General features: G+C 22.7%; 1 protein-coding gene across 2 annotated transcripts in view; it reads left to right on the forward strand.

Annotated features, from left to right (window-relative positions):
- The window catches only part of Dh44 (corticotropin-releasing diuretic hormone 44), an 80029-nt gene extending 73231 nt beyond the window's left edge, over positions 1-6798 (forward strand). For both annotated transcript variants that reach the window (XM_011499436.1, XM_011499435.1), the window contains exons 2-3: positions 4519-4698; positions 6098-6798. In XM_011499436.1, the coding sequence (XP_011497738.1) occupies positions 4543-4698; positions 6098-6430 (489 nt within the window). In that variant the 5' untranslated portion in view covers positions 4519-4542 and the 3' untranslated portion in view covers positions 6431-6798. The remainder of the gene's footprint in view (positions 1-4518; positions 4699-6097) is intronic.
- The last annotated feature ends 15967 nt before the right edge of the window (positions 6799-22765 follow it).

Consider the following 22765-nt stretch of genomic DNA (forward strand, 5'->3'; position numbering starts at 1 on the left):
ATATGAATGAACAAGTGAACTGAATAAAATGTTTTCTTTTTATAAATTTTATCTTTTACTCTGTTGTACCAAGTAATATAGATATAATTTAAACTATATAATCACGAATATAACGTAATTTTAACATCATTTGAAATATTTTGGAATTAATATGACTTATTTGTAAATAATATATTCAAACTTAATTGCAAATAATGTTATTGTGATTATCACACGTAATTTTATTGAAAATATCTTCAATAAATGTAAAAAGACAATTTTATTTATTAAAGATCGTAATAGTACGTACTAGCCTAATTGTTTAAAGTATTATATTTATTGTAATTTTATTATATCTATATCGGATATAAAAAATATACTATATCTTGTATAAAACAAAAAATGCAAAACTTTTTATTCAAGTTATAAATTAATCTAAAATTCGAAATATATGTTTAGACATTTATATATTTTAGATTTATTTTTATATTCACTATTTCCGTAGAAATGGCAGTTATCTGATTTGTCATCTATCTTAAAACGATGTCTAGGTCTTTTCATTAATTTTACTAATGTTTCTCCACTTTCGAATATCAAATATGATAGAAATGGAAATCTTAATTGGACAATAACAATCTTGACCAGTGGTTATGTCTCAGTAGATGAATTAATTTATTAATATCTCTCTTTCACTCGTGATTTATTGCCATCTTGAACAAATAATAAAATATGAAATTAAAATAAAGCAAGTTAATATTAACGATAGCGCTGTATGTGAATGCAAACTAAGTTAAATGTCGAATAAATATTGAACGGAGTACTTAAAGATCGAAATAGAGATAGAATAGAAATAGAGATATCGATAAAGTAATATGTGTAATGTAAAGGCAAGTCTCTAATTTCACATAATAATTAGAATATAGTGTAAACTCTAAAAATTATATACACCAAAGGAACACAATATATGATAAAAAGGGAAGATTCCGGATTCAATTGATATCGATTGAATAAAGCTATATTTTTTGCATTTCTTCGTCCATTTTTGGTTTCATTGTTTTAATATTGATTATCAAAATAATTTTACATAAATAATAATTAATATAAAATAATAATTTAATCATTTTTAATAATTATTTTGAATTTCTGTATTTATTAAAAGCTGTGGTATTAAATCGGAGAAGTATTCCATTTTTAGCTAATATAGTCCGAGTCGGCATTTATTTAAATTCTCATAATCTCAAATTCTTATATATATATATTTTTTGTTCCGTTAATATTTATATATATATATTTTTTAAATAATTAAAGAAATTGCATATGCTTATGAATAAAGTGCTACCTGATTATGTCATATAAATTATAATCACCTTTCATACGTTTTTATTGATAATTTATTAATTATGTTATAGAATTATTTATAATCCTAAATATTTTAATATTATATAGGGAATCAAAAAAAAATTTAATATATTATGATTTTAATTATTTAACAAATGTCATTATATTGAAGACTTGCCTTTACATTACACATATTACTTTATCGATATCTCTATTTCTATTCTATCTCTATTTCGATCTTTAAGTACTCCGTTCAATATTTATTCGACATTTAACTTAGTTTGCATTCACATACAGCGCTATCGTTAATATTAACTTGCTTTATTTTAATTTCATATTTTATTATTTATTGTCTCTTTAAATAAATAATAAGATAAGGAATTTATATTCTGACTGAAAATATTTTCCAAAAAATGTTAACATAGTAAATATAGATGTGAAAAAATTGGTAATAATGATTAAAACTTGAATATCTGTAATTAATTATTGAATATTATGATTTATTATATTTTATATGATGCATGGGACTTCAGCTTTATGTTTCCAACAGTTTCAATGGAACTTTTATGCTGTATTAGAAGAAAGACATACATTGTTCGGAATTATAAATATGATATATTTCATTTTCTTTTACAATTTAATTTATTAATTAGTAATAATTAACAAATGCTTGGTTCATTGAAAAAGGTAAGATAAATTACCAGATTTAGACTCTTTGTGATTAAAAAATATTATATATATGTTAAATGAGTTTGTCTCCCGTTATATTATAGTCAAAATATTGTGAAATAACCGTCTGTCACTATATCGGTATTCGTATTTAATGCAGAAATTAGATAAAATTCATAAATTTTTAATCAAATTTTTAAGATGTAGGGGTCTCATTAATTTTCTAAACTAATAACAAAAGAAGCTTCTTCTAAAATCTAATTCCGTAATTGCTAATATTGGTAGAACTGCTATTGCTATTTGTTTTAATAGGCAATTTTAATAAGAAGTAGGAGTATAAATCACATTTAATTTGTAAATAATAATACATAATATAATTATCAAATAAATGGTAGATATGAAAATATTTATACAGAAATACTTTAAACAATAAATTGAAGATTTAGCACAATAATACATAGTAGCAAGTTGTATGTAGTAAGAAACAAATTTTATGTAAATTAAGTTTGTATTAAACAATAATTTACATTTTTCATACAAATTGACGATATGATGAATAATTACAAATTTATTGAAAATAATTAAAATTTTGTTATTTTTATACCGTGAACAAATTTTTTTACATATATTTTTGTATCAGTTATTTACTTAGAAAATTCATTACAAATATATGTAATGCAGTTATAATAAATAATAACTATTAACAAGGAAAATTTAACAAAATTTCAAATTCTTGGAACTATCTTTTGCACAAATAACTATAAATAATTTAATCATTACATTTATTAATAAAAAATTTTACATTTTGTTAATTTATGTTGAATGTTAAATGTAAGATAATCAATGAAGTTATATTTAGTTAAATAATTATTTAAACAAATATAATTAAATAATGATTAGCGAGATATTATATCATTAATACTTCATGAACGAGAGACTTATTTTTTAAAATATAGTTTTGTTTTTCACGATCTAAGCATATATTGTTGAATAATTTTGTAGAATTTTAATCTCTACTGCTTTTCAATAAATAAAAGAAAAGATCTTTAATATTGTTCAGAAATGACTCACATGCACACTGTTTTTTATTTTCCATGTAATTTTAAATAAACACACGCACAGTTTAAAATCTTTTTTAATTATGTTTGATTTTACAAATATATATTAATTTTAAATATAAATTTAATTTTATTTACAAGTAAACTTAGACTATCATGAAACATAATTTTGGATAAAAAATATTTTTTCTATTACGTTTTATTATTTAGATTTTTAATAGAATAGATATTTATTAGTAATAAAGATGATGTCGCAAAATAATTTGTTATTTTTTGCATAATAATAGAGTTGGAAAATAAAATTATAATATAATATATCAATTTCAATATACTAAATTCTTTAAGCCAATGAAATATTGTAAATGTGACGCTTTTATATGTAAAAATGTCAAATTATTAAAAATAGTTTTAAAAGTGGTAGTTAATATATATATATATATATTCTGTATATCATATATATGTATATATCTGTAATAAATATGATAAGACACAGTAGCCGATAAGTAGTAAGATATATCGCGGAATCGTAGTATGCAATGGGTTATAATAAATTAAGTTGTAAATCGATAATGATAAGACATCAAGTATTTTATTATAAGATAAAGGATATATGTGGTGTTATTTGTGCTCTTTTCCATTTTTGTCGATAGTTTGATTCAAATAAAGGTTTCAACATTTTTATTGACCTCGATATCTTAGTAGCATGCGGTAGCAAATTAGGTACCGAATATTTCCTGATTTTATTACGTGATCATGTATATAAGATTATAAATAAATTATGATATTCTTCACATAAAATTCAATTGTAACGCATGTTTCCAGCATGAACCCATAAATTGTTTTATCAAAATTTCGTTATCAATGATTTTCGATAGGTGAGGCCAAGTACTTATAGTTTATGTAGATTTATAAAATTGCAAAGTATTATATACCAAATCAATAAGTATTATTTATAAAACATGAAGTAATTATAAATTCTCTTCTAACAATTAATTTTATTAGATTTTCTACAATTAGGGCAACAAATACAGTCAATAGAAAATTATTATTCGTTTCATATTGACAGTGTTTGATGTTTGCTTTGATTTTTTTAAAATAACCGAACACTTGTATGACGGCTTAAAAAAAAGAATATTTATTATCGTAAAGTCTCCTTACCACCGTAAATATCTACTCTTCGTATATATATATATTTATATATATATATATTTTTAAAGTTTTATTTTGTAAATAGTGAAATATAATATTACAGTATTTGTTCGCGAAATTTTTTTTTATATAGTATAAAATGGTTAAAAATGCCGGGTTAGTATTATTGTTTAAATTCGTTTAAGTGTGCCGAACCTATTCGCGCCACCATTTTTTTTGCGCGCTAATAATCAATTCCTCGTAACAAATTTCAAGCGACAGGCTTTTACAACTCGTCACTTGTTCTACGTTCATGTGCCTGCATTAAGTATTTTTTTCTTTATAGGTCAATCGAGGTGCGCGCCACGTGATGAGCCTAGTCAGTCTTCTGGCGACGACGACCCTAATTACCTTGGCTAATTCGACGCCGATGATTTATACCACCAATCAGAGAGCTAAGATACCCGTCGATTATGATCATCTACTACTCATGTTACTACTGAATCACCAGGATTTCGGACAGAAGGTTTCGACTAATTTTACAACTTCTCATCTTCAATTGCGTTATTTATATAATCACGGACGTATTTATTAAGCTGTCGTATGTCAAGGAAAACCTACTGTTTACCAATTACAAAACCAATTATAAAACCTACACTTTACTAATAGCACAAGTCTAATCGACCTTTAAATTTACATTTCTTTTGCATCCTCTTGGTATTAAGAAAATGATAAGAGGTATATGAATAAATTCCACTGCATTGGGCTTTACATTTTAGCGCAAAAGATAATTGACTTTACCTAAAATCGATAGTTCTATTTTTAAATTCTTTCGTTTAAAGACAGAATATTATATTTTTAAAGGTTTAATCGAATCGTTAAATGATTGAAACACATATTATGGAAATGTATAAAAAAATCGCATATTATTCACTATAATATATAGTTGCGCAAAGTTATTTGAATGATATTAACAATAATTTAAATACTCTATGAATTTAGAACGCATAATATTGTATGGAAAATGTTACGCAATTAAGATATTTCCTAAAAGCGCTTAAAAACTTAATTAATAAGAATATATGATTTATGGAAAATTTATGGAAATAATAATTACTAGCTTTGTAAGGTATTATGAAAAATATTTTATTAATGCAAATTAGATAATCACATATATCACTTTAGATATATTTATATCAATAAACCAGTCACTGTAATATCATTCCGTTTTTTTTTCTATCGCTACTCAAATAACTACTTTCATTGTAATTGTAATCATGCATTTATATTTATTATAAATGTTTTTATATTCGTTAAAATATAAAAAACGAATTAATGGAAAGGAAAGTATATTTTATAAATATAATATAACTATTTAACAGAATTTGATAACAGTGGATTAATTTGATAATTAATCTTGTTATAAGGGAAATTAGGATAAGCAAGATTATTTGTAATTCGTGCGTCACTTACGGATTTAAAACGAATCGTAAAATATAAAATTAATGACATCAATGAGACGAATATTGTGAAATTAAAAGGGATTTTTGGTAAGCGGATTGAACGCGATATAATTTGCAGATGATAATTCAAGTTGCCTTGAGATAGAAATAGCTCGATCTGTTAACAATGATATAAAGTTTAGAGATTATTGTTAAAAACAAGGGAATTCGGGAATGGAAGATTTGCGGATATTTTAAATATAACACCTTCTATCCTGCATTGTGATGGTAAGGTCCTTTCTCTCTCTCTCTCTCTCTCTCTCTCTCTCTCTCTCTGTGGCTGGCGGTCATGGAAGGTTTGGATTGGCTCTGAAAGTAAAGATCCTTTCCAGATTAAAGAGTCCCTTTCCAATGAGAGCTCGGCCCTTCGGTGCATGCGTATCACCACGATCTAGCTAATGCCCCGCTGGTCTTGCTTTGCAGACGAAGCCGCTGGAGCCGAGGACCCTGGAGTCTCTGTATGGTCGCGAGAAGAGGATCGGCTCCCTGTCGATCGTGAACTCGGTGGACGTGTTACGGGAGCGGGTGCTCCTGGAATTGGCGCGTCGCAAGGCGATGGAGGACCAGCGCCAGATAAGCGAGAATCGCCGACTTCTGGACTCGGTGGGCAAGCGCTCGGGTCCGGGGCCGCGGGAGCTCGGCTACCGGAGTCCCGGTGACCCGAGGAAGACAAGCCCGGGTAGCGGCTGCGAGGACGAGGGTCGGGAGAGACTCGATCGGACAATGGCCCAGGAGTTCTTGGTTGGGAGGGTGTAGGCGCGAGCTCACCTACCTCCTTAACGTCCAATTCGACTAGTCGATTATCATTTAGAGTGCATGGGGGCCACGTGCCAACCTGGGCAGAGGTCAAGCTTTTCATTTATATGCTTTGCCGCTGCTTGTTGTGCGATTGGCTAGAGCACGGGCATGTAAAAGCGGGGATAAGGGATTTGAAGGCGAGCGCTTTTGAATTAACCAAGTGAATACTTGGAGATCCCGTCGGGCCTGGAATTCACAACGCTATGCGTATTTATATACCTTTGGTTAAAATAGTTGGTGGTAGTCATTTTGTAAGGAACGCTAATTGGTAATAAAATGTAGTTTATTGGAAATTAGTACAATTGTGAAAATTTTTTCGTCGTATATTCGGCTTTACGCTAAATTCGCAAAGCTATTATTAATTAGTGGAAATAAAATGTCTGGATACATCCAAATACTTTTATCGTGTTTTTAATTTCTAGCGAAGAATTCTTTCAACTGCAATGGTTTAGTTTTTTTTGTTTTTTTTTTTTTGTTTTTGTTGAAATTGACATATATATGATTGTTAAAACTGCGTTTAATTTTTATACTTTTCATATAATTAGGAATTCATATACTTGAGAATTATTGCAATTTTCATTTAAGGTAGATGGTGGAATGAAAAAAAGAATTTCCTTAATTGTCAAGCGCTTATTAACTTTTGAATGTGAATTTTTTTTCGATTTAGATGCATTGTAATTGTTTTCAAGTTTTGAATTGGAATATAGAGGTGAAAAGTTAAATTTATTTCATTGAACCAGTTGAGAACAATGTTTTTATTTCGGAAAATGCAGAAAATTATTTAATTTGCTCATATTTTAAGGATAAGAATCTAATTGGTTACTATGTCGTGTAGCTTTATAACTTATATTAATCGTACTTTATAACAGAATTTAATAAGAATCTTTAAAATATACAAACGTATTATTTTGTATTGATAACCATATTTATTCATAACAAAGTTATGCTATATCGTACATTGTCGTACTTATTGTCCTAAAAAATCTATTAATTTTGGAAAATAAATCAAGTAAATAATATGTTGTTTAAATTGCATTAAATAAATAGAATATATACATTTATTTTTACGTTTTTCATTTCTAAACATATAAGTGCAACTGAAGTGCTTATTTTATGTAAGTAAATTTCTAATGCCAGAAATAATAATTAAATTAGGGCAAAATATTTTATATCATTTTTTAGAATTTGCTGCTTCATAGATAAAGTTACTAAGAAGAAAATCCTCGATTAGTTTATAAACAATTCAAGTACACTAATTTCTTGTAATTTTTTTTAAAACAAATGCTTTGAGACAAAAAATAAAAACAATAAAACTTCAAGTACCATTTGTATGTAATTTTATCTTTCGCTGAGCTTGCCATTATCATTAGTTTATATATTACTTACGTACTTTCGTTGTTTATGCGAAAGCATTTAGAAAAATTATCGTCGTTTATTTTGACCAAAATATTAAATCGTTATTATAAAATCGTCAATAGCCCAATCAATTTTATCTACTCGTCAAATTATAGAAGGGGCTTTCATGTTCAAATATAATTTGTCAAAGTTACAAAATTTTACAATAATAAATACTAAATTTATTATTAACAAGAATTCTTATTATTTCTAAAAAAAAAACAACATATGATAAGAAATAATTTAATATAAAATGTAAAATATTTTGTAAACATTGCAAAAGTTTCTATTACTGATCTACTATTATATTTAATCATTTTTAATTGATTAAAAATTCATAAGCAAAGAGATTCATTAGTATTATTAAAATTAAATACAATAGTTTAATTTTTTAATTTTTATTATTCTTATTTTTAGTGTGAAACATTATCTTTTACTTATAAAATGAACTGTACATGAATAATGCGCTGCTTTTTATGTGATATATGAAAAGAAATAGTTTAAGCGTTAATTTTTTACATTATATAATATAGCATATATATATTAATGAATTATCATTCTTTCATAATGATAACAATGATTCATTATAACAAGAGAATTACAAGAGAACCTATAACTAAAACACTTTTAATAAAATGTAATAAGTTGATAATTGAATTAGACACATCTAAGTCTAGGAAGTGATAATTATATAGGTATTTTTTAACATTCTATTAATATCGTAATTAAAACTTCCAATAATAATTCAAATTATAAAAATATCACGTTTAAAAAAAAAACCGAAGAATACACATTTTATATTTTAATTTTTACTTGTCTCTTGAAGAAAAAATACAAAATGACAATCTATGTAGATTAATTTTTTTATTAATATATACTTGCATAAATATCGTTTATATGTCACTATTTTTATTATTTAAAATATTCTTCTTAGTACGTTTCTACTCTTATATTATGCATAATCTACTAATCAAATACTTAGTTATTGTTGCAATGATAGCGTTAACGAGAAGTATGATTTAAAGTTTCAATCTGTTTGCACGTTAAATTTCATTTACAATTTATGATGACTTTATAAAATTAGCAAGCAAGAATTATAAGATTTACTAAATACAATTATTTAAGAGAAACAATGGAATGAATCGTTCGATATCTTAATCTTTCCCCTGTTAAATAAAGATGTTTATTATTATTATTATTATTATTATTATTATTATTATTATTATTATTATTATTATTATTATTGTTATTATTATAATTATTATTGTAATTATTATTATTCATCATCTTTCGAGAATCACCATTATATTGAATTTTAAATCGTATTTTGAATTAGCTTGTAATTTATATTCCATAATGATGTAAACATAATCAAAAAAAAATTTTCCACCGTATTAAATTGCATTTTTGTAATCTCCAAATAATATTCAGTAATATAATATGTACACGATGAAAATAATTTCATTTTTATGTAGTCAAAACATTAAATTTTCTACAATCCTTGGATCAGAAAACATAATTTTAAAGTAATTAAGATATGAAATTAAGAAAAAAAAAACAAATACAATAAAGGGGATCGAAAAATTGAAATGTATATTATATTTTCATTTGAGCAGAAGGTTTCTTCATTAACAAATAAACATATTTGTTAGCAATATAAATTATTCTTCGGATTAAAGTCATTTGTTTTTGTTATTCTATTATGTTGATTTTTTCTGATACTACAATTTAGATAACTTATATTACGAATCATTATTTTCATATACATTCATCATTTAATAAGATTTATGAAAAATTGTTGTTTGGGCTGAGAGACTATTGCAACTACATTTTCACAAACTCAATTGCGCACGGCACGTTATAACAAGTTTTAAATGACAGAACTACTTTTCTGTGAACAAATTAGACAGTAAGAAAAAAAAACTACCTACAGATGACTCTACGATAAGATTGATTAAAAGTGAAATTTCCACATGCAGTCGACAAGCGTAAATAGAAAGTAGAATTTCAAATACTTGAAAATGCCTGGTTGACCGATTACATAAAAAGGAAGAGCTGTTAATAAATGTATACTTATCAATTTTGTTATGCATTTGCAAATATTTTGTCTAATACGATGTACGGTAATGGATATTCAAAAAAAAAGAAAAAAATATATAACATTTATGGATAATATGAAGGAATAAAAAATATTAAATTTCTGTTGGACAAATGATGTTTCCTCGCATGTTCCTTGATATTTTTTTTTTAAGATATCATACACTGAGCACGTAACAAAAAAGTTCAACAAATATTTTTATTTTTAATTCTTTTCAATTTTTCTAAGATATATATCTTGAATTTTTATTCGTAATATAATTAAAAACATAGGCTATGTATAAATTATTCTTATTACCAATAATAATAATAATAATGTAATTGCAAACTAATTAATTTAACCCTGATTTTATTATGCTTCGTTATTAATTAAAGTGTACAACACATAAATGTAAGGCAAGTAATAAACCGCAATTGTTGTAATATTACGTGGTAAATATCTTATATGGTAAATAACACATATAACATTGCGTTCGATTTGACCATTTCAAGTTTCTGTTTACAAGCAGTAGATAAGGTAGAGTAAAGTGTGACAGATTGCCTACAGAGGGCAGCAGAACTAGGCCTTTGGACAATTTCATGGTTGATTTTTTAAAACAAATTCTCATTTCTCATTTGAATATTATGCTAGTAAGTTAATAGTCACTTGTTCATAATAATAATTTCATTTTTATATATCGCTATAAATTTATACAATAAATGTGTATAATTTTTATTTGATATTATTTATTAAGAAGGTTAATTAGTTTAATAAACTTATTTCTATATAATTATTTAATTTTGAATATAATTTATAATTTTCTATTATATATTGCATACAATTTTAAATATATGTATTTGGCGATAGCCACTAGTATATATAATAAAAAAAAAAATTTATGATATTCATATTATGAATATGCCTATATATATGTGTGCGCGTGTGGTGTCTATAGACAATAAAATAATATTATAGTATTTTAATACTATATGTATATAAATATATATTCTATACTCTATGTATATAAATTAATAGTTAAAATTAATATCTACAATATTTCTAAATCGAAGAATTTATACTTTCTATTACTCTTGAGAAAATGAATTTAAAATAAATATAAATTCTATTAACAGTATTATTTTAAATGCAGCATATAACACTAATATTATATTTATAAGTATTCATTAGTTGAAAGGTTTCTTTTTATGTTGAGATAATTTTTATGCTTAAGCTATTTAAAAACTAATTAATAACATTTAAAAAAAAGTGTAAATATGGAGGAGCATATTTTTGATGAAAGTTATAAATAAATAGCATTTATTATGTAAGATCTTATAAATCAGTTTATTATATAATTATTAATTTAATAATGTAAATGTTTATTGCAAATTTATGAGACATTAATAGTTGTTTCATGTTTAAAAAAAAATGAAAAAATTCAACACTCGTTCAAATAATTAATAAATAAAATAATTATATATAATTTTCAATTTTAACCGTGATTTAGAGTAGAATTAGAAAAAGAAAAAGAAATTTGAACTGCTTAAACGCGTGTGTTTAATATTCATCAGTTTCAAAAAGTTTGTTAACTAAAATAAAGCTTCCAAGGTTTTATATTGTTCAGAATAGGTAGTTCGACCATGAAATTGTCTAATCTTTTGATAAAAAAAAAGGAAAACTTTTCGAGCGTGTAACAGTTAATATTCTGATATGCATGTGAATATGTATAGATACGTATTCACATATATAATAATATAATAACCACAATAAAATAACCATAATCAAATATATAATAACCATATATTCACTGGTATTTAATCACAATTTGTACCTTTTTTTCATCTTGAAGCATGCATTAGTTTTATATGGATTCCTTAATTAATTAAATACTATATTTACTATTCGTGACTTTTTGATGAAACGGTGTATAAAAATTGAGAACTATATGCATATACACTCACATATGCAATCAAATATAGGGGAGCATTTATGTATATGCATAAACCAATGCATATGCATAAGGAATGAGTCCATGAATCCATGAGTATAATGAAACATACTCGAATAAATGATAAAATGTAAGTAAAGTACGTTTTGCAGTAATAAACATTTCAATATGACCATTTGGTGAATTAAAAAAATTAAATTCTATTCTCTTCCTTCTCTATTCTCCGTTGCTTTTTCTATTCTTTTTTGTCTTCTACGCCCATAGTTTGCACGCGCATATATCCTGTTATATACAAGTTTTTCTTTTTCCTTTCAATTCAATATCCACATTCTCTTTTTTCGCTTATTCCAACAGTGCAGTATAATTATTTTGTCACATTATGCATATGCCTTTGATCGATTGTGCAATTACTTTAAAAATCTAACATAAATATTGTTTTCCGTGTGTTATTTTAAACAGTTAAGTATATCGCATAATAATATATTATATAGTATTACACAATAATATTATATAATAGTACAAGTTTTAGAAATAAATTATAAATAATTTGTAATAATTTTCATAATGTAATTTTAGCTAATTATTATTAATATAATTATGTTATTAAATCAAAAGAAATTTCATTTCTTAGAAGACAAAGGGTATTGTACAATTTATAATTACATTTTTCCATAAATTTTTAGCATATTTACTTGTTTGATTATTCGACGTTACAAATCATACTTGCAAAAAATGCTTTATGCAATTAAATTCCATCATTCATTAATTATAACTTCATTGTCATATTCATTTAAAAATACATGTTAAAATAACTTTTAATATTAAATAGGTTACTATTTATTTTTAGAATTTAAATATGAAAAGGATTTCAATAAAATATAATCGTAATAAATTATTATAAAATTACTATATCAACTAGTACTGCATTTACTTTACAGTTATAAATATGTTTTCTGTTATTTTAATCTAAACTAACAGGCATTTAAAAACACAAAAACATAGTATTCCATAATTTCTTCATCTTTTTTCTTTTATAATTCTTTTTTCTTTTATATGCTATAATTTTTAGTGAGATCCATCAAAGTTTTATTTTCCTAAGTACTATAGTTTCTCTAAAAAAAGCCATGATACCCAGAAAAGTCTTGGTTAAGTCGCGAAAAAGAAAGAAATAAAAATGTTAAAAATATATGTATGAGTGGGAAACATGCAAAATAACGAAGAAGAATAATACTTGTCACGCTTATGAACATAGAAATTCCATTACAAAAAGTTTCCACGTTAAACTAAATTTAATGCACAATAGGGATAATTTGTTTGTGTACAATAATCAGTATATCAGTGCATAGAAATATTTAAAATGTATATTATTGAATAAAAAGTATAAAAAAAAACCAAATATTTATTTGAATACCAAAGTAGAATATTGCTTATAATTTATAAGCGTATCTATGAAATTCTTACTTCAGAAAATTCATCAATTAAATTAATGTTTTATTAGCGTTTCAAAATTAAAAAGTGATCAAAACTGATTATGACAATTAAAATATAAATTCAATATTGTCAACATATTGAAAGTTTTATTAATGCATTCTAATGCTTTATAAATGGGTTCTCTATCTTACGCAGAATAGAATATTTGAAATTTTTCAGAATTTTCATTCACCGAAGGTTAGAAAATAATTAAAATTCCATAATTGAACAGCAATTAAAAAATAATAGGTTTTTTTAAGTATTGAAGGTATTAATTGTGTGTATATATATAACATTTGAAAATGGATTCTCAAATATAATGTACACAGTAATTAATAGAAGAGATCTTCGAATAGCGTAAAGTAAAAATGAAAAGATAATATTAAAGTTGATTCGTGACAAAGTTACAATCGACTGTTATCACTGTATTTTGCTAAAAATGGCATGGGAGTATTATCATATAAAAAAAATATTTAAAATTTTAGACTTTTTAGTATGAGCAACAGTCAAAATAATATTTGTGATAAATATTTTTTAATTAAAACAGAAATTACATCAATTAAGCATTTAAATGTAAGTTATTTTATTGATAATATTAACTTTGATGTTTTAATTTAAAAATGTGCCAAAGTTTATAAATATTGAAAATTGCTCTTTGCTTGAAATATTTCTATCACACAATTACTTATTTAATAAAAATATATAATATATTATATTCCCGTACATATATTAATTTTATCTCTGCATTATACTATTACAGATATTTTAAGTATTTAATATCATTGAAGTATTCCGTATGATTATACACAAATTATAATGGAATATGATTATTTTGTACCAGAAATATTTGAGAGTAAGATAAATGAAACGAATAGAACAAAATATTTTAATCCATCATTTGATTAATAATTAGATTCTGATAAATAATTTAAAGTATTCATTATTAATATACTCTGCTAATTATCCCAAAGAGATATTTTTAAAACAATTTTATTTCATAATTTCAATATCTGAATTTATTCGATATTTAGTAGAATATAAGTATTAATTATTAGAAAATTACTGGTCTATTTATTCACTTATTTATTAACATTATTAATTATGTTTCTTTTCAATCTTAGGAACATACACGTAATTTACAAACAAAACAATGGTAAATAAGTTGACCGATATCATGCTCAACCACTTTAACATGAAAATTATTAATTTTTAAATAATTGAAAACTTTTAATAATAATAAATAAATTGGAAAATTTTTAATATAAAATCAAAATTCATATATAATTCTTGATAGAAAATTGTTCGTTACGTTAAATTTACAAAAAATCAAAGTTATTTGCATTATTTTAAAAATGAATAATACGATACTTTTACACATTGCAATATGACTGGATAAACTTGAATGGTTTCTAGAACTAATAATTGAATTATTTTTTATGTAATAGTACTTTGAATTAATAAACTAAAAACTCTTGTTTTTGACAACCATATTGTTTTGATAAAATATAGAAATATTCCATTAAATATAATCCTTTAATAATAAAGAGAAATTCTATAGTAGCTTAGGTATTTTTATTTAACTATAATAGTGGAATTTTCACTAAATGTATACGTATTATGTTTTACTGAATCATTGTAATATCGTAAATATTTTCAGTATACACGTGAAATTTATTAATCATTTTTATATCTTTGTAATGTATCTTTGTATACTTACAATAAATATTAATCTTCTTCTTAAATTCTTTTCAAACGTTGATAACTTTTTAAAAATATCTTTATCAAATTACTAATGAACCCAAATTTTAGAGGCGCAAATAGTAAATTAATTTATTTTCTAAATTACTGAATATATGTTGAATTGACATTATTTTGAAGAGAAACAACTTGACTATTTATATAAGGTTATATTTATTAATTTGATATTTATTTGATAAATTCTAGCATTTCAAATAAGGTTTTAAGAACGAATATCCCTTAAATGACAAAAAAGCCTACGATTTAATATAAATAAGTGTATCCATGTAAAATGAAGCTAAAGTGATTTCTTCTATCGTACGTTCTATTACAATTCCTCAAAAGCTGAATTCAATATATAGGAAAGGAAACCAAAATAAACAAAGACATGTTTTTTTTTTATTTATATTATTCTCAAAAAAATCCTCAATTAAAAAATTTAATCAGTCAAAGTTAAGTTGATTTTATATTGTGAAGTATTTCTAATTCGTATTAGCGAAGTGTGATACTGAAAGAGGGGAAACGTTATTCATCATTTTCTACTTGAAACTTCAATCAAATTTTTTAAAGGATTTACAGTATTCTAGTTTGGGAATTAGCCATCAGTTAAAGAATACGGAATTTAAATATTGAATAATATGACTTTCAGTTTGTTAAATTTAGTAATGAAATTAAGATGTTGAATCGTAATTGCTACTGAGTTCAATCAAGTCTAAGTCTCTTTAATGAATAAAAAGTACCAAATTTTGGAGGCAATAGCTATTCGCAGCTATTAACTGCTCTAGACTAAAGTACTTTTATACTGATACATGTCTTTTGATTAAATATCACAAAATTTAAAAATAATTTATTTGCAGTTGTGGAATTAAATTTCAATATTTTTAAATTGAAAACAGACTTTTGAGAAAATAATCTATTTCATATTGCATCTTTTCAAAATGCAACAATACTATACAACTGATCTTCAAAAAATTAATATCTTTCGTCGATAATATTTAATTAAAACTTATATTTCAAATTAGTTTTTGGTTTTAATCATTGATATCAGTAAAAAATAGACAATAACTTTACCTTCTATATTTAACAAAAAAAAATTGGTCAATTTACTTTTAGATGTCACCTTATAGCAGAATTAATGCTTGACTTATTTGCATAAAGGATTATTCTATATATAATAAGTCGTGTATTTGGAAGAAATTCTTTAAATTGAATTTCACGAAAATCTATTGCATTTTGTGTTTGTACTGTTATTTATTAGAAATGATTTCCCGTTTGATATTGAATTTGAAAATTCCAATAAAATTTTGTTTTATTTTATATTGAAAATCATTTTATTTAAATCAATAAAATCTTAATAAACGTAAAAAAATTCTATTTTTGAGTTATTAATTTTGAAATAAAAGAAATAAAATTCAAATAAACTAGTAGATTCAAATGAGGGAGTAAATCCGTTGTCGATAGTCAAATAAATGTATAAAATATTTTACGATATATCATTATTTTACTAAATAAATAAAACCGAAAATTTATCTTAAAAATTTTTATTCGACAACTAATTTATAACTATAATTTTAAATTAAGGATATATTCAAATTATAAAAAATCTGTACCCTAATACCAGAAAATAAAACAAAGAATAGAGATAAATTTGTTTATTGCAAAAAATACTGATTATAGTTATACCATTTCGAGATTTCGATTATTAATTATTAATTGTTTTTATATTCTAGGATTAGTTATGTGCAAGAATAGATGCAATATAATACTAGAATTGAATATTGTAGCATTAATTTTTAAAGTGATATTACAATATTCGAAATTTTATAATACAAATAAAATAAAGTATATAATAAATTAATATAAATTCTCGTAATATTGTTCCTATAACATCTAAATCTAAAAAATCTACTATCTGGGTTTTCGTTCTTTTACCTCGTTTCATTATGTCCTATATTTCTCCTTTGTATTATTTATGCATGGCACGTATATAATTGTATTCCGCGCAAATAAATATATCCGAGAAATATTTCATTTATTCATGTGCAGTGATACATTTAAGAGTAATCAAAAAAATATATGGATAAGAACCATAGATACACATATCTGATTAATCTATATTGTAATATCTGAATATACAATACATAAATATATTTCAGTATTATTAAGAATTAAGATCTCCACTTAGCTTACTCTTTATTTCCATTTTTTCATAAACCTACTTTTAATGCGTTGTAAAGCGTATTAGTAATACACTTGAAATATGTCTGATTGAATAACGGATATAAATTATCCTAATGAATATACGCAAGTTTTGCAGGTGCGCTTGTATGTACACAGTTATTATATATTTAACATGTATTTAGTAATAGTTGTAGATCATATATACTCGAGTATATTCAATATATTTATGAATATCTGATGTATTAAATTTAATTCGATAAATATTAATTCAACATGTTTAATTAATATATTATTTTTCTGAAAAAAAAATTTTTATTTTTCTTTTCATTTGTTTCAATGTTCCAAAATTGTTTAAAAATTTCTAATAATTATTTAACAATTTTAGCTAATTTCTTAAATGACAATTTATCATTTTCGATAACTTATCGATATCCTCTTCTATTCTAAATGATATTTTTAAGGTCTTATGTAATTGAGTATCAATCTATCGCAACATCATTTTAACATTATTTTTACATCTTTACTTAATTGAAGATTAGATAACGTATTTTAAGTTCATGTAATTTAACTATATTGACAATTTTGACGAAAATACAATATTGCCTACAAGTAAAAATAATTTATGATTATTAATCACTTTAATCTATTTTTAAAGATACTAAATTTTTAATTAACTATTACTATAGTATATAGTTATTCTATTATAGCGTATGCTTCTACTCTTTTTTCGAATGCATATATTTTTCTATTTCAATCTTACGATTTACTATCTTTATTACTATAGAGTATATTTTGAATTCAAATCTCCCGATATTTTTTATTACAAAATTATTAGCTTCTATTGGTATATGTGAATTCACATTCTAAATTCAGTTATTTAATAAGAAACTTTTCTTATTTTAACGTTTTAACTTTATTTTTTGCCAAATGAATTTATCATTACAGTTCTTATTATTTTAATGTATTTTACTTATGCTCTATTCTTCGTTCTTCTTTGTCTTTATTTAAATATATAATATATGCAATATTTACATATAAATACCTTGTATATATAGATACCTTGTATCGTTATTTATTATCATTCTTTGTTTTTACATTTTATTTTAAATTTATTTCCTACTTTTATATACTGAAAAAACTTTCGTTGAATAGCATGTGTTAAGTGTTTTATATTATTTGCTATAAATTTAATTAAACATTAATAAAATAAAATAAAATTTTGAATAATTGTAATAAGTTTTTATACTTTAAATTTTAGAAAAAACTCTGTTAGCTAATGTTCAACTTATTCTCTATATTATATTATCTTTTTTTTTTATTTTTATTTATCTATTTCTCTATATTCTCTATTATTTCTAACTATATTCTCTATAAAATATAAAAATAGTTAAAATATAGTTTGAACACCTTATTTCTTAGCTTTTAGTTTTTTCCAAGTTTCAAATTTATAAACTGTACAGAAATATTTCAACTGCCTCATAAAATTATTCATAATACATTGCTTATAATATTATTTAATTAGCCTCAATAAGATATTTTATAAGTATGTCAACAAATATTTCTATAAGATATATATTTCAATAGTACTTGAATAGTTTAAAATTATACGAAATAATTTAAATTTCTCGAATATGATTTTTTATTCTCTATTATACAAGTGAACGTAATATCATTCATATATATAAATATACATAAAATATATAATTTTATAAATATTTAATTAAATATATACTTGTTCAAAATCAATAACGATAAATACTATAACAGACTTTTATTGTTCTAAACAGAGTCGAAACGGATATATTTCATCATGTTTTATTTAAAGTCCGTGGCTATTGACATTCTATAATCTCGTAAATATTTTCTCAGACCATTAAGTAAATCATTAATACCCGCTAATGGAGTAATTGTCACTCTATATCAAATTCCTGCTCGAAAACCTTTTCTATAACAATACCTTCATATATCATTTCACTTTACTCCTGTTACTACTATTCTACTGTATTCTAAATTGAATATGTCATTCCTTATTCGTAATTTAGTCATATATAACTCGATTTATACTTGTGAATAAAGTATTTCTATTCCAATAGTATTATTCTATATATATGATTAAAGATCATATTATAATATATTCACTATTTTAATAAGAATTTTCAAAGATTTTCTCACCATAGTATTTTTATTATTCTATGTAAAACATCTACTTATCAGACTAATTTGTTTCAGATTTTATTTAAAAACATTATTATTGATTATTATTACAATGTTTACAAAGAATATTTTACCTTTTTATTTAAAAGCATGTATAAATATATATATATATATATATATATATATATATATATATATATAAATACACTTTTTTCAACATCTATTTTGGTAGAAAAATGTAGCAATCTTATTTTAGTAGAAAATTTAAAGAAAATCAGCTTTGCAATAGAAAATTCGTAGAAGCTAGTTTTTAAATAACTGGCAACTTCTTCCTTCTATTGTTAATTTTCATAAAAAATAAATATACGCTAGTATTAACATTTTTAATAGTAAAAAGTAGCTTGATCCTTTTTTTTATATATAATATCTTTTTAACTTATCACAAATAGTCTTAAAAATACCAATTCTATTACATCTAGTTTGACAATAAAAACTGCAATTATTTTAGTAGTAAAATGAGGATTTTTAATAAAAATACGGTTAAATTGAAAATACAATAGTTTAAGATTAATTTAACAAAATAATCAGTAGATTACGAAAAACTTTATGATGGATTCTGGTAACATTAATAAAGTCCATATAATAAAAATAAAGCAAATAAGTAAAAAAAATATTTATGTTATTATTTATGTTGAATTGTTACGATTGGGAACTATCTGAATTTCTTGTTTTTTCACTGAAATTACTTAAAAATATAAAAAAAATAAAGATAATAATAAGAAAATTAATAAATTATATAATAAAAAGATTTAATAAAGAAATTTAATAAATCTAACATGACAATGTAAATATACTTTTAATAATATTCGTTAATATATTTGTATTGTTTAAAGCAATTCTCTGGTACTTGATTATTTATATATATATATATATATATATATAATTATTTATTTATAATTATAGTACCAATATTATGAAAACAAGTACAATTTATCAATAAATAAATTATTTTTATAATACGCTGTCATAATAAATTGAAGTAATTATTCTAACGGTGAAGTTAAAGAATGATTATATAAATATCTCATTTAGAACGATTAATTGATGCATAGTTTTATATAAGTTAGTACGAATGTTATCATATTAAATTAGTTTATATTACAGTATTATATTATATTATATTATATTATACATTTATATATTACAGATTATATTATTTTTGAAATGTATTCTTATTATTTACTAAGAAAAATATGAATTATGAACACAAATTTTGTTTGCAAAACTATAAATACCTTTAATAAAAATTTTCTATAATATAGTCGAAAACTAATTGTGTATGTAAATGTATGAATAAATAAACATGAAATTTTTTGGAAATAATATTTTCATACGCTGAAACATTAAATTACAACATATATAGATTTCAAAAAACGTTATACAACTTATTCAGAAGGACATTAATCTGCAAAATATAAAATAAATAAAATATAGTGTTTTTAATCTACAAATTATTATTTTAAATAAAAATTAATGAAATCTTGAGGACCTAAAAAACAAGCAAAAATTCTACATAAATAAAAATAATGATATCGTATTAGGAGGATTACAAAATTATCATTGCCTTTGAATTAACAATCTATTGATCGTCACAAGTATTAATATTATAAAATTTTCTTTATAAAAATAATTTATAATTAAAAAAAAATTTTACAACAATAGATTGAATCGTTCAATTATTTGCTTTTCTAAAAATAATACCATAATTAAATAATTCTATTCACAATAAATTAGAATATTAAGTTTTATTTATCTTTATGTAAATTGCCATGTAAATAGATAAATTATATTAAAAGTTTCATAATTCTCAAATTGCTTTTATTAAAATGCAAATTTATCCTATATGTATATGTACCATAAAAAATTTTATTTCTAATGTGTTAGTGAAATTGTGATAACTCGATAATATAATTTATAATTGATATTAATATATTAAATACATGGATAGATGGCTGAATTATATATATATTTAATTTAATTAATACATATATATATATATATATTAATTAAATAATCAAACTATTAACTGATTTATTTTCGTTTCATTGGTCATAGACTTAGAATTATAATTTCTGTTTGATAAATATATTATACAAATCAATATATAATGATATGCTCACATATAATAAAGTAATATTTATTTTAATATCCTTTATAATAATATTTAATTTAAATATATTCAAATAATACTGGATTTGGTGTCATCAAACTAAGTAAAATAAACAGAGTGTAAATACATTATAATGTTTAATTAAAATGTATTAATGTGAATGGAAAATAATCTATAAATATTTCAATTATCTTCATAATGTATTTACAAAATAATGTTTATATATTTAAGTGATATTTATAATTTATTTATAATGGTATAATTAATATTGAAATGAAATGCAATTAATATAAATGCATAAGAACAGATAATTGTATAAACAACAAATGTTCAATTATATTCTTTCATAATGTTGTTTTAATAGTATCACAAATTACATATTCTATTAAACGTCAATAAACATATAACTAATCAATTACACTCCTTTATTGAAATCTGAATAATAATTCCTATTAAATGAAATATACATTAAAGATTTTGTTAATATAATATCATAATTTTTATACAAAATATTGTTCTCTAATTTCATAACATATAATATTTGATTATTTCAATTTATTGGTTAAGAACTTTATTAAATTTGATTTTAGACTTTTTGTAACATATCAAATACCTTCAAAACCTTTTTTATAGTTAAAATTTATAAAATAATTAGTATAATTTGTAATAATTGTGAATTGCAAATAGATCTAGCATAAATTATATTAAACCGATAATAATTTTAATGGAATAATAATTTAAAATTGAACTATGAAGAAATTAATTTATAAAAATTATAAATTTGAATTATAAAAATATTGATAAAATAATTTTTTAAAGTTGAAGAGTATTAATGTCGACTATTTTTATTTTGGAAATATTAATTTCATAAAATTACATTAAAATGTGGTTTATTAAACAAAAAAAAAAAAAAAATTTATTATCAAACATGAAAATAAGTGAAGAATTTTATTTAAATTAATTCAGCTAGTAGTTCTGAAATATGTCCTCTATTTATTGTAAGCTCCTTACATTTACATTAAAACTTGGACTCTTTAAGTGAAAATTACAATGCTTATAATAAACGCAACAATAATGGAAGAATTTTGTATAAATCAATTTAACAAGTAGTTTCAAAATTTGAAATAAGTGCTCTATATGTTATGTAAATAAATGGCATTT

Source organism: Ceratosolen solmsi, unplaced genomic scaffold (genome assembly GCF_000503995.2).
Source record: "Ceratosolen solmsi marchali unplaced genomic scaffold, CerSol_1.0 scaffold35, whole genome shotgun sequence".
Lineage (NCBI taxonomy): Eukaryota > Metazoa > Arthropoda > Insecta > Hymenoptera > Agaonidae > Ceratosolen > Ceratosolen solmsi.